This window comes from Pecten maximus, chromosome 17 (genome assembly GCF_902652985.1).
Source record: "Pecten maximus chromosome 17, xPecMax1.1, whole genome shotgun sequence".
Lineage (NCBI taxonomy): Eukaryota > Metazoa > Mollusca > Bivalvia > Pectinida > Pectinidae > Pecten > Pecten maximus.
In genome coordinates, this window is record NC_047031.1 from 33,460,329 (window position 1) to 33,475,284 (window position 14,956).

A 14,956-nucleotide genomic window follows, 5' to 3' on the forward strand; every position below is an offset into this window, starting at 1 on the left:
TAAATCAGACCAGGTAACTGTCTTATGTTACATCAGACCAGGTAACTGTCTTATGTTACATCAGACCCGGTAACTGTCTTATGTTACATCAGACCCGGTAACTGTCTTATGTTACATCAGACCAGGTAACTGTCTTATTTTACATCAGACCAGGTAACTGTCTTATGTTACATCAGACCAGGTAACTGTCTTATGTTACATCAGACCAGGTAACTGTCTTATGTTACATCAGACCAGGTAACTGTCTTATGTTACATCAGACCAGGTAACTGTCTTATGTTACATCAGACCAGGTAACTGTCTTATGTTACATCAGACCAGGTAACTGTCTTATGTTACATCAGAACAGGTAACTGTATTATGTTACATCAGACCAGGTAACTGTCTTATGTTACATCAGACCAGGTAACTGTCTTATGTTACATCAGACCAGGTAACTGTCTTATGTTACATCAGACCAGGTAACTGTCCTATGTTACATCAGACCAGGTAACTGTCTTATGTTACATCAGACCAGGTAACTGTCTTATGTTACACCAGACCAGGTAACTGTCTTATGTTACATCAGACCAGGTAACTGTCTTATGTTACATCAGACCAGGTAACTGTCTTATGTTACATCAGACCAGGTAACTGTCTTATGTTACATCAGACCAGGTAACTGTCTTATGTTACATCAGACCAGGTAACTGTCTTATGTTAAATCAGACCAGGTAACTGTCTTATGTTACATCAGACCAGGTAACTGTCTTATGTTACATCAGACCAGGTAACTGTCTTATGTTACATCAGAACAGGTAACTGTCTTATGTTACATCAGACCAGGTAACTGTCTTATGTTACATCAGACCAGGTAACTGTCTTATGTTACATCAGAACAGGTAACTGTCTTATGTTACATCAGACCAGGTAACTGTCTTATGTTACATCAGACCAGGTAACTGTCTTATGTTTTGTTAAATCAGACCAGGTAACTGTCTTATGTTACATCAGACCAGGTAACTGTCTTATGTTTTGTTAAATCAGACCAGGTAACTGTCTTATGTTACATCAGACCAGGTAACTGTCTTATGTTACATCAGACCAGGTAACTGTCTTATGTTACATCAGACCAGGTAACTGTCTTATGTTACATCAGACCAGGTAACTGTCTTATGTTACACCAGACCCGGTAACTGTCTTATGTTACATCAGAACAGGTAACTGTCTTATATTACATCAGACCAGGTAACTGTCTTATGTTACATCAGACCAGGTAACTGTCTTATGTTACATCAGACCAGGTAACTGTCTTATGTTACATCAGACCAGGTAACTGTATTATATGTTACATCAGACCAGGTAACTGTCTTATGTTACATCAGACCAGGTAACTCTCTATGTTACATCAGACCAGGTAACTGTATTATATGTTACATCAGAACAGGTAACTGTCTTATATTACATCAGACCAGGTAACTGTCTTATGTTACATCAGACCAGGTAACTGTCTTATGTTACATCAGACCAGGTAACTGTCTTATGTTACATCATACCAGGTAACTGTTTTATGTTACATCAGACCAGGTAACTGTCTTATGTTACATCAGACCAGGTAACTGTCTTATGTAACATCAGACCAGGTAACTGTCTTATGTTACATCAGACCAGGTAACTGTTTTATGTTACATCAGACCAGGTAACTGTCTTATGTTACATCATACCAGGTAACTGTCTTATGTTACATCAGACCAGGTAACTGTCTTATGTTACATCAGACCAGGTAACTGTCTTATGTTACATCAGACCAGGTAACTGTCTTATGTTACATCAGACCAGGTAACTGTCTTATGTTACATCAGACCAGGTAACTGTCTTATGTTTTGTTAAATCAGACCAGGTAACTGTCTTATGTTACATCAGACCAGGTAACTGTCTTATGTTACATCAGACCAGGTAACTCTCTATGTTACATCAGACCCGGTAACTGTCTTATGTTACATCAGACCAGGTAACTGTCTTATTTTACATCAGACCAGGTAACTGTCTTATGTTACATCAGACCAGGTAACTGTCTTATGTTACATCAGACCAGGTAACTGTCTTATGTTACATCAGACCAGGTAACTGTCTTATGTTACATCAGACCAGGTAACTGTCTTATGTTACATCAGACCAGGTAACTGTCTTATGTTACATCAGACCAGGTAACTGTCTTATGTTACATCAGAACAGGTAACTGTATTATGTTACATCAGACCAGGTAACTGTCTTATGTTACATCAGACCAGGTAACTGTCTTATGTTACATCAGACCAGGTAACTGTCTTATGTTACATCAGACCAGGTAACTGTCCTATGTTACATCAGACCAGGTAACTGTCTTATGTTACATCAGACCAGGTAACTGTCTTATGTTACACCAGACCAGGTAACTGTCTTATGTTACATCAGACCAGGTAACTGTCTTATGTTACATCAGACCAGGTAACTGTCTTATGTTACATCAGACCAGGTAACTGTCTTATGTTACATCAGACCAGGTAACTGTCTTATGTTACATCAGACCAGGTAACTGTCTTATGTTAAATCAGACCAGGTAACTGTCTTATGTTACATCAGACCAGGTAACTGTCTTATGTTACATCAGACCAGGTAACTGTCTTATGTTACATCAGAACAGGTAACTGTCTTATGTTACATCAGACCAGGTAACTGTCTTATGTTACATCAGACCAGGTAACTGTCTTATGTTACATCAGAACAGGTAACTGTCTTATGTTACATCAGACCAGGTAACTGTCTTATGTTACATCAGACCAGGTAACTGTCTTATGTTTTGTTAAATCAGACCAGGTAACTGTCTTATGTTACATCAGACCAGGTAACTGTCTTATGTTTTGTTAAATCAGACCAGGTAACTGTCTTATGTTACATCAGACCAGGTAACTGTCTTATGTTACATCAGACCAGGTAACTGTCTTATGTTACATCAGACCAGGTAACTGTCTTATGTTACATCAGACCAGGTAACTGTCTTATGTTACACCAGACCCGGTAACTGTCTTATGTTACATCAGAACAGGTAACTGTCTTATATTACATCAGACCAGGTAACTGTCTTATGTTACATCAGACCAGGTAACTGTCTTATGTTACATCAGACCAGGTAACTGTCTTATGTTACATCAGACCAGGTAACTGTATTATATGTTACATCAGACCAGGTAACTGTCTTATGTTACATCAGACCAGGTAACTCTCTATGTTACATCAGACCAGGTAACTGTATTATATGTTACATCAGAACAGGTAACTGTCTTATATTACATCAGACCAGGTAACTGTCTTATGTTACATCAGACCAGGTAACTGTCTTATGTTACATCAGACCAGGTAACTGTCTTATGTTACATCATACCAGGTAACTGTTTTATGTTACATCAGACCAGGTAACTGTCTTATGTTACATCAGACCAGGTAACTGTCTTATGTAACATCAGACCAGGTAACTGTCTTATGTTACATCAGACCAGGTAACTGTTTTATGTTACATCAGACCAGGTAACTGTCTTATGTTACATCAGACCAGGTAACTGTCTTATGTTACATCAGACCAGGTAACTGTCTTATGTTAAATCAGACCAGGTCACTGTCTTATGTTACATCAGACCAGGTAACTGTCTTATGTTACATCAGACCAGGTAACTGTCTTATGTTACATCAGACCAGGTAACTGTCTTATGTTACATCAGACCAGGTAACTGTCTTATGTTACATCAGAACAGGTAACTGTCTTATGTTACATCAGACCAGGTAACTGTCTTATGTTACATCAGACCAGGTAACTGTCTTATGTTACATCAGAACAGGTAACTGTCTTATGTTACATCAGACCAGGTAACTGTCTTATGTTACATCAGACCAGGTAACTGTCTTATGTTTTGTTAAATCAGACCAGGTAACTGTCTTATGTTACATCAGACCAGGTAACTGTCTTATGTTTTGTTAAATCAGACCAGGTAACTGTCTTATGTTACATCAGACCAGGTAACTGTCTTATGTTACATCAGACCAGGTAACTGTCTTATGTTACATCAGACCAGGTAACTGTCTTATGTTACATCAGACCAGGTAACTGTCTTATGTTACACCAGACCCGGTAACTGTCTTATGTTACATCAGAACAGGTAACTGTCTTATATTACATCAGACCAGGTAACTGTCTTATGTTACATCAGACCAGGTAACTGTCTTATGTTACATCAGACCAGGTAACTGTCTTATGTTACATCAGACCAGGTAACTGTATTATATGTTACATCAGACCAGGTAACTGTCTTATGTTACATCAGACCAGGTAACTCTCTATGTTACATCAGACCAGGTAACTGTATTATATGTTACATCAGAACAGGTAACTGTCTTATATTACATCAGACCAGGTAACTGTCTTATGTTACATCAGACCAGGTAACTGTCTTATGTTACATCAGACCAGGTAACTGTCTTATGTTACATCATACCAGGTAACTGTTTTATGTTACATCAGACCAGGTAACTGTCTTATGTTACATCAGACCAGGTAACTGTCTTATGTAACATCAGACCAGGTAACTGTCTTATGTTACATCAGACCAGGTAACTGTTTTATGTTACATCAGACCAGGTAACTGTCTTATGTTACATCAGACCAGGTAACTGTCTTATGTTACATCAGACCAGGTAACTGTCTTATGTTAAATCAGACCAGGTCACTGTCTTATGTTACATCAGACCAGGTAACTGTCTTATGTTACATCAGACCAGGTAACTGTCTTATGTTACATCAGACCAGGTAACTGTCTTATGTTACATCAGACCAGGTAACTGTCTTATGTTACTTCAGAACAGGTAACTGTCTTATGTTACATCAGACCAGGTAACTGTCTTATGTTACTTCAGACCAGGTAACTGTCTTATGTTACATCAGAACAGGTAACTGTCTTATGTTACATCAGACCAGGTAACTGTCTTATGTTACATCAGACCAGGTAACTGTCTTATGTTACATCAGACCAGGTAACTGTCTTATGTTACATCAGACCAGGTAACTGTCCTATGTTACATCAGACCAGGTAACTGTCTTATGTTAAATCAGACCAGGTCACTGTCTTATGTTACATCAGACCAGGTAACTGTCTTATGTTACATCAGACCAGGTAACTGTATTATATGTTACATCAGAACAGGTAACTGTCTTATATTACATCAGACCAGGTAACTGTCTTATGTTACATCAGACCAGGTAACTGTCTTATGTTACATCAGACCAGGTAACTGTCTTATGTTACATCAGACCAGGTAACTGTCTTATGTTACACCAGACCCGGTAACTGTCTTATGTTACATCAGACCAGGTAACTGTCTTACGTTACATCAGACCAGGTAACTGTCTTATGTTACATCAGACCAGGTAACTGTCTTATGTTACATCAGACCAGGTAACTGTCTTATGTTACACCAGACCCGGTAACTGTCTTATGTTACATCAGAACAGGTAACTGTCTTATGTTACATCAGACCAGGTAACTGTCTTATGTTACATCAGACCAGGTAACTGTCTTATGTTACATCAGACCAGGTAACTGTCTTATGTTACATCAGACCAGGTAACTGTCTTATGTTACATCAGACCAGGTAACTGTCTTATGTTACATCAGACCAGGTAACTGTCTTATGTTACATCAGACCAGGTAACTGTCTTATGTTACATCAGACCAGGTAATGTTACAACATACCAGGTAACTGTCTTATGTTACATCAGACCAGGTAACTGTCTTATGTTACATCAGACCAGGTAACTGTCTGATGTTACATCAGACCAGGTAACTGTCTTATGTAACATCAGACCAGGTAACTGTCTTATGTTACATCAGACCAGGTTACTGTCTTATGTAACATCAGACCAGGTAACTGTCTTATGTTGCATCAGACCAGGTAACTGTCTTATGTTAAATCAGACCAAGTAACTGTCTTATGTTACATCAGACCAGGTAACTGTCTTATGTAACATCAGACCAGGTAACTGTCTTATGTTACATCAGACCAGATAACTGTCTTATGTTACATCAGACCAGGTAACTGTCTTATGTTAAATCAGACCAGGTAACTGTCTTATGTTACATCAGACCAGGTAACTGTCTTATGTTACATCAGACCAGGTAACTGTATTATGTTACATCAGACCAGGTAACTGTCTTATGTTAAATCAGACCAGATAACTGTCTTATGTTACATCAGACCAGGTAACTGTCTTATGTTACATCAGACCAGGTAACTGTCTTATGTTACATCAGACCAGGTAACTGTCTTATGTTACATCAGACCAGGTAACTGTCTTATGTTACATCAGACCTGGTAACTGTCTTATGTTACATCAGTCCAAGTAACTGTCTTATGTTACATCAGACCAGGTAACTGTCTTATGTTACATCAGACCAGGTAACTGTCTTATGTTACATCAGACCAGGTAACTGTCTTATGTTACATCAGACCAGGTAACTGTCTTATGTTACATCAGACCAGGTTACTGTCTTATGTTACATCAGACCAGGTAACTGTCTGATGTTTTGTTAAATCAGACCAGGTAACTGTATTATATGTTACATCAGACCAGGTAACTGTCTTATGTTACATCAGACCAGGTAACTGTCTTATGTTACATCAGACCAGGTAACTCTCTTATGTTTTGTTAAATCAGACCAGGTAACTGTCTTATGTTACATCAGACCAGGTAACTGTCTTATGTTACATCAGACCAGGTAACTCTCTTTTGTTACATCAGACCAGGTAACTGTCTTATGTTACATCAGACCAGGTAACTGTCTTATGTTACATCAGACCAGGTAACTGTCTTATGTTACACCAGACCAGGTAACTGTCTTATGTTACACCAGACCAGGTAACTGTCTTATGTTACATCAGACCAGGTAACTGTCTTATGTTACATCAGACCAGGTAACTGTCTTATGTTACATCAGACCAGGTAACTCTCTTATGTTACATCAGACCAGGTAACTGTCTTATGTTACATCAGACCTGGTAACTGTCTTATGTTACATCAGACCAGGTAACTGTCTTATGTTACATCAGACCAGGTAACTGTCTTATGTTACATCAGACCAGGTAACTGTCTTATGTTACATCAGACCAGGTAACTGTCTTATGTTACATCAGACCAGGTAACTGTCTTATGTTACATCAGACCAGGTAACTGTCTTATGTTACATCAGACCAGGTAACTGTCTGATGTTACATCAGACCAGGTAACTGTCTTATGTTAAATCAGACCAGGTAACTGTCTTATGTTACATCAGACCCGGTAACTGTCTTATGTTACATCAGACCAGGTAACTGTCTTATGTAACATCAGAACAGGTAACTGTCTTATATTACATCAGACCAGGTAACTGTCTTATGTTACACCAGACCAGGTAACTGTCTTATGTTACATCAGACCAGGTAACTGTCTTATGTTACATCAGACCAGGTAACTGTCTTATGTTACATCAGACCAGGTAACTGTCTTATGTTACACCAGACCAGGTTACTGTCTTATGTTACATCAGACCATGTAACTGTCTTATGTTACATCAGACCAGGTAACTGTCTTATGTTACATCAGACCAGGTAACTGTCTTATGTTACATCAGACCAGGTAACTGTATTATATGTTACATCAGACCAGGTAACTGTCTTATGTTACATCAGACCAGGTAACTGTCTTATATGTTACATCAGACCAGGTAACTGTCTTATGTTACATCAGACCAGGTAACTGTCTTATGTTACATCAGACCAGGTAACTGTCTTATGTTACATCAGACCAGGTAACTGTCTTATGTTACATCAGACCAGGTAACTGTCTTATGTTACATCAGACCAGGTAACTGTCTTATGTTACATCAGACCAGGTAACTGTCTTATGTTACATCAGACCAGGTAACTGTATTATGTTACATCAGACCAGGTAACTGTCTTATGTTACATCAGACCAGGTAACTGTCTTATGTTACATCAGACCAGGTAACTGTCTTATGTTACATCAGACCAGGTAACTGTCTTATGTTACATCAGACCAGGTAACTGTCTTATGTTACATCAGACCAGGTAACTGTCTTATGTTACATCAGACCAGGTAACTGTCTTATGTTACATCCAGACCAGGTAACTGTCTTATGTTACATCAGACCAGGTAACTGTCTTATGTTACATCAGACCAGGTAACTGTCTTATGTTACATCAGACCAGGTAACTGTCTTATGTTACATCAGACCAGGTAACTGTCTTATGTTACATCAGACCAGATAACTGTCTTATGTTACATCAGACCAGATAACTGTCTTATGTTACATCATACCAGGTAACTGTCTTATGTTACATCAGACCAGATAACTGTCTTATGTTACATCAGACCAGATAACTGTCTTATGTTACATCATACCAGGTAACTGTCTTATGTTACCTCAGACCAGGTAACTGTCTTATGTTACATCAGACCAGGTAACTGTCTTATGTTACATCAGACCAGGTAACTGTCTTATGTTTTGTTAAATCAGACCAGGTAACTGTCTTATGTAACATCAGACCAGGTAACTGTCTTATGTTACATCAGACCAGGTAACTGTCTTATGTTACATCAGACCAGGTAACTGTCTTATGTTACATCAGACCAGGTAACTGTCTTATGTTACATCAGACCAGGTAACTGTCTTACGTTACATCAGACCAGGTAACTGTCTTATGTTACATCATACCAGGTAACTGTATTATATGTTACATCAGACCAGGTAACTGTCTTATGTTACATGAGACCAGGTAACTGTCTTATGTTACATCAGACCAGGTAACTGTCTTATGTTACATCAGACCAGGTAACTGTCTTATGTTACATCAGACCAGGTAACTGTCTTATGTTACATCAGACCAGGTAACTGTCTTATGTTAAATCAGACCAGGTAACTGTCTTATGTTACATCAGACCAGGTAACTGTATTATGTTACATCAGACCAGGTAACTGTATTATATGTTACATCAGACCAGGTAACTGTCTTATGTTACATCAGACCAGGTAACTGTCTTATGTTACATCAGACCATGTAACTGTCTTATGTTACATCAGACCAGGTAACTGTCTTATGTTACATCAGACCAGGTAACTCTCTGATGTTTTGTCAATTCTTTCCTTATAACTTGATCATGTTTAAATCCAAATTTGGTTGTCATAGTGATCATTTTTGCACATCTCTGAGAAACTAATCTACCCTTAATGAAATTTCTTAATGAGATTTGTTTCCTAAAACGTACCAGTTGTGTGCGAACTGGCTGACTTGTGATGCTTCATTTCTCATACTTATGTACGTTTTATTAAAAACGAGACAAGGAATCTTTATTCGGGATGAAATGTATAAAACATAGATGTTAATATATGACGGAACTATTCAGGTATTGATTTTACATCCGTTACATTGTAAAAAGAAAAACTTGAAGAATATAGTTTGCAGAGATGGCCCCCATTTTGGGAACTCACTTAATATTCAGTTGTGTTCTGTTACATGGGACCGTGTGATATAGAGTGAACCATTAGACACGTGTATATATCCTGATCTGTGTCCGTTCAGTAAAACTGCTACAAACTATTTCTATAGGTCTAAAATTAAAACCATTGTTACTCCCGTCTTCAATTGGATAAAATTGCCATTTTCTAAGTCAGCCATGTTGTTTGTGTTAAACAGGTCTGGGGAGCCAATCAGATAATACATTTCATTTTCTAAGTCAGCCATGTTGTTTGTGTTAAACAGGTCTGGGGAGCCAATCAGATAATACATTTCATTTTCTAAGTCAGCCATGTTGTTTGTGTTATACAGGTCTGGGGAGCCCGATACAACCATGATGGATCAAAGATCGTGTCGGTGTCTGATGACCGAGCTATTCATGTGTACGACTCGCCTCTCATGTCGGGTTAAATTAAAAACATTCATAAAATTCTGTCCATTACATTTATTTTCTGAAATTTTCATTTTATAGGAAGCAACTTCAATTAATGTTACATCAAACTTTGAAAATGTTTTAGGTAAAAATTATAGGTAAATTAAATAAAAAATGTATGTTTTACTACATGAATGCCTCACAAAAAATTCATATTTGACAATTAAATTTACAGTTTGAGAATGGGAGTATTAAAAGAGACAATTTTTTAATTTTTATGAAAAAATAACTGGGTCTAGTACAATATGTTCTTGGCTTTCAGAATGTGGAGTAACGTTTTCTTAATTATTGATATTAATTAGAAAATATCTACAACGACTTATTGCCAATCTAATTAAAATCTAGATGGTTATTATCACTATGTTACATGAACATCTAACAACATCCCATAAGGGGTCACGTCAGGGTGACCTTTTGGATTAGCCAATCAAATGACAACTTCCAGAATCTTCAAAGTGAATTTTATATGTCCGAATTAGCATGACTAAAGTGCATAGCTTGTATAATCTGTAAATTTATTTCAAGTCATTTTGTCCCATAAAGCATATATCTATAAACTGTGCCGAAATGGTTTGCTTCAGATGCATGCTGTGACGAATTGTTTTGCTTTGATGATATCTACAAAATACAAATTCGCCCTGAAAGTGAAATACACTTATCTCAGAGGTCATCAGAACGTGACCCATTATGGGAAGTTGTTAGATGTTCATGTAACGTAGTGAGAATGACCATCTAGATTTTAATTAGATTGACTTATTACTACACTGGGATAACATTAAAAAAAAAAAATTTATTAAAAAAATCCTTTAACTTATCCTGTATTGTTTTTCTATCCAGGCCAATTTGAATAATTTATCTGTTCCAGGATACCAATAATAAAGTGACAAGTGTCTATTTTAAAGATTATTTTTATAGAAAGATAGTTGTATTTGTGGCTCATTCATTTTCAGAGTAGTACAACAACTGTTGTATGTGTATATACCAGATGTACATTCACCTGCAAAAGTAAAATGTAAACTAGTTAAACGAAATTGTCTTGTGAAAAGACTGGTACCAGCAGTGCCCATAATGATGTTATAATATAGTCCAGGAGAGGGCATCAATAATTGATTGGTATTTATAGTTGTAATAGATGACATGGGTTTACAGTTTTGCAATAAGGTTTTCACTTACAAAGCACTGTCATTTATACTGAATTTAAATGTCATGGCAAAGCATTTCTGAACAGTGCTTAGTATTATCAAACAGAATAAAGATAGGTAGTTAAATACAATTATAGAAGGGACTAGTAACATTCATTAGTTCTATTACATTGATAATGTAATACAACTAATGAATGTTGCTAGTCTCTACTAAGAATAATAAAAATGTTGTTTAAGGTGTTTAATGAGACAAAACATGCAGTATAACATGTATTAATTGGGCATGTATGTTTTTGTTTGCAAAAGTACAAAATCAAATTACATTCATGCACCAATATCAGAAAAATAGGACAAGTACAGAGCATATACTCACAGTGTATTTTTTGACAAATGCTTGCTAGCCTGATGTCAACTAATGTACTTGTTGATAGATTTGAAGTAAACAAATATGCCTGATTGATGTACATGTAAGCGAAGTGAGGTCAAAGGTCAAATCTTTGTATACGCAGAAGTGTGTTAACATTACCGAGAACATTTTGAAATATTTTTATATTTCTTATATATAGATTATTACTGGTACTTATAGCAACAGATGTTCTATCACAGTGATAGTGCGGGAAATAATTAGTGAAATACATGTACTCACAAAACTGATTAAATTTTGTGAAATTGGGATGGGTGGGGGATGCCGACAGAAGGAGGAGTGTCATAAATGTTTGGCCTAGGATCTTTATTATATCTCCTCCTCCAATTAAGTGAGACATATGTTAGTGTTGATTTTTTCTTGTTCTTGAATTTTTATGAATATGAGGTCCAGATCTGTGGTCTGAAATGAATTGTTAGCCGTCATAGTGAGTGCTTGTACATAGAGAAAATGTTGGAAGTATGGGAGAAGGGCGTTTGTGGAGAGGGTGGGAGAAGTGATTGTCAGAGGATGGGAGAAGTGATTGTCAGAGGATGGGAGAAGTGATTGTCGAGAGGATGGGAGAAGTGATTGTCAGAGGATGGGAGAAGTGATTGTCAGAGGATGGGAGAAGTGATTGTCAGAGGATGGGAGAAGTGATTGTCAGAGGATGGGAGAAGTGATTGTCAGAGGATGGGAGAAGTGATTGTCAGAGGATGGGAGAAGTGATTGTCAGAGGATGGGAGAAGTGATTGTCAGAGGATGGGAGAAGTGATTGTCAGAGGATGGGAGAAGTGATTGTCGAGAGGATGGGAGAAGTGATTGTCAGAGGATGGGAGAAGTGATTGTCGAGAGAAATAACGAATGATGGCTACGTATTATTATGTCAATAAATTTAACAAATGTGAACTTTGGTTTTGGTTTTGTTTTAAATTTCAATTAATAAAAGAAACATGTTAACATATTCTTGACATTAAAAATCCAGAAATATGTGTGATTTAAAATAAAGGGCAGTAATTGAAAATTAGATTGTGCCACTGGTGACATCGTAAACGTACCCACGACTGTGACGGTTCATCGTCAAAATAACTTGTCATACGGAATTCAAATTCAAACAATTTCTACTTCACATTTACATTCACAATTACGAAGCGACACCACATTTCTTTGGCTTTTTCATATGAATTGACTAGCCAAATATCATGACTCTAGACCTTTTGGTTTTAATGACGAAGTCGTTTAGAAGGGGAAAATTAAAAGTCAGATGGAAGATGTGAACTACAACACAACAAAATATTACAATGGAATCGTGCATCACAGAAAATGAACTAAAACTTTCATCCTGGGATAACTACGTACTGCAGATGCTGTCAGACAGGGTCATCCCCTAACTTTGTTGCAGGATGGAGGTTAACTGATCAAAGGCCATGGGAACAGCAACCTCATTCAGCATGTGTTGTCTAGTATTACACATATTACAAAATCGTCTTAATCTTGGAGCATTATTATATCTACCAGCTTCAATGGCTAAACAATGCGCAGATAGACGTATCTTAATAAGACAAATTCTAAATCTTTTAGGAATATATTTGGTAAGATAAAAAGGTAATGTTACATTGTCCACAAGATGTTTTTGAGGATGACTAATAAATGGTGTAGGTGTTGCTGAGCTTGGTCAAAAATTCTCTGCTTAATAACTGGCAAAATATTGTCGATATATAACTTGCATACATTTGCTGGTTTTCCCACACATAACCAAAACCAAGCGAAAAAAAATCATTTTTAACAAAAGTTACCCAATTGAAACAATTTCTTGCATTACAATTTCTTAAAAATCCATATGCACGATTTAAAATACAATTTCGTGTAGTAATTAACTTAAACCAGTACTTAATTATCCCTAGTTCCCTGTAATATTGTAGTGGAAAACGACCTAGTTCACAATATACCATCGCATTTGAGGTTGATTTAAAATGTGTATGGACCTTTTCAATGTCAATTGCCTTTGACGATCCCCATATCTCGCAACTATAGCTTAAAATACTTCCAACATATGAATCGAACAGATGAAGCATAGTTTCAATATTTTATTGCATGTGATTACATTTTGTAAAAAGGGCAAACATTGCTTTCCGATCCTGATTTGATAGCTGTATTTGAATACTGTTGAATTTATTATTAAATTTCAGATTTACTCCTAAATATGTGAATTCATTTACACAAGCAAGATCACTATCCTGATATGTCCATTTCTCATTGTAGTGAACTATACCACCTTTTCGAAAAACAACGACTTTAGTTTTTTCAATGTTTACAGTAAGTTTCCATTGGTTTGAATACCTTTCTAAATTATCGAGTAGATCTTGCGACCCATTGACAGTCTCCGGAAATAGCACCATATCGTCAGCGTAAAGCATTAGAAATAAACTAAGGTCTTGAAAATCGTATTGTGAATTACAATGCGATACAAAGTATGGAGGGTTAAAAGGGACATAATATATGTTTAACTTTTCTTGTTTGTTTAACTATTTAACTTATTGTTTTGATTATTGTTCCTTTATCTTTTATTTTTTCATTTCTTTATTTTTACATCGTGATAAGTGTTGATATTAAATTTCTTTTATTCAGCGGTAGATAGTTTGTGTTTCTTTGTTTTATATTCCTATTGCTGCAAACTGATGCTATAAACTAAGTAAAATTGTGTTTAACAATTTTAGATATTAGTCGGCTATTTCTATTTTGTGACCAAAAACTTTGATTTAATATGTCATTTTTTCAGTTTCTGCTTGATAGTTTTATGGTTTTCAAATTTAGTGGTTTAATATCGCATTTTCTTCTTTTCCTATTTGGTTATTTAAGTATATTTTGTTTCACAACAACAATGTAAGTGTTTCAGAATTATGTCCCAAAAAACCCTTGATGCATTTTTTCAAACTATTCTAACACCAGGGGGCAGTAAAATCTAAACATAAATATATAATCACGGGGCGCTCCCCAACAACCACCGACTGGTTACTTCATATTATGATTTTATCAAAACGGTTAAATCCTAGGCATTGTGCTTATTAGATATGTAATTATTAGTATTGAGACACCGTTTGTGTACCCATAAAATGTTTCTTTTTGACGATTTTTCCGTGTCGTTTTACGACATCGCTCAACTTTTGTGACGGAAGTGGGTCAATCAGCTAGACCAACGTTCATCTTTCTTATGGAGTCGTAGGTTTCCAGTAGGTTTCCTAGGTCTAGTGTAAATGTTACGTGTTCATTCACGTTTTAGAGACAGGCGACGTTTAAATATGTAATATTTTTAAAATGTCTTTATTATTTGTTTGTTTAATGAAATTGCTGTGTCGTTAGTTTATGCTTTGATCTCTTGATCATGATCAGCTGATATTTGTT

At 36.5% G+C, this 14,956-nt stretch overlaps 1 protein-coding gene across 1 annotated transcript in view; it reads left to right on the plus strand.

Annotated features, from left to right (window-relative positions):
* Positions 1-12,463, plus strand: part of LOC117315471 (WD repeat-containing protein 61-like) — a 44,439-nt gene extending 31,976 nt beyond the window's left edge. The window contains exon 11 of the mRNA XM_033869675.1: positions 9,889-12,463. Within this exon, the coding sequence (XP_033725566.1) occupies positions 9,889-9,987 (99 nt within the window). The 3' untranslated portion in view covers positions 9,988-12,463. The remainder of the gene's footprint in view (positions 1-9,888) is intronic.
* The last annotated feature ends 2,493 nt before the right edge of the window (positions 12,464-14,956 follow it).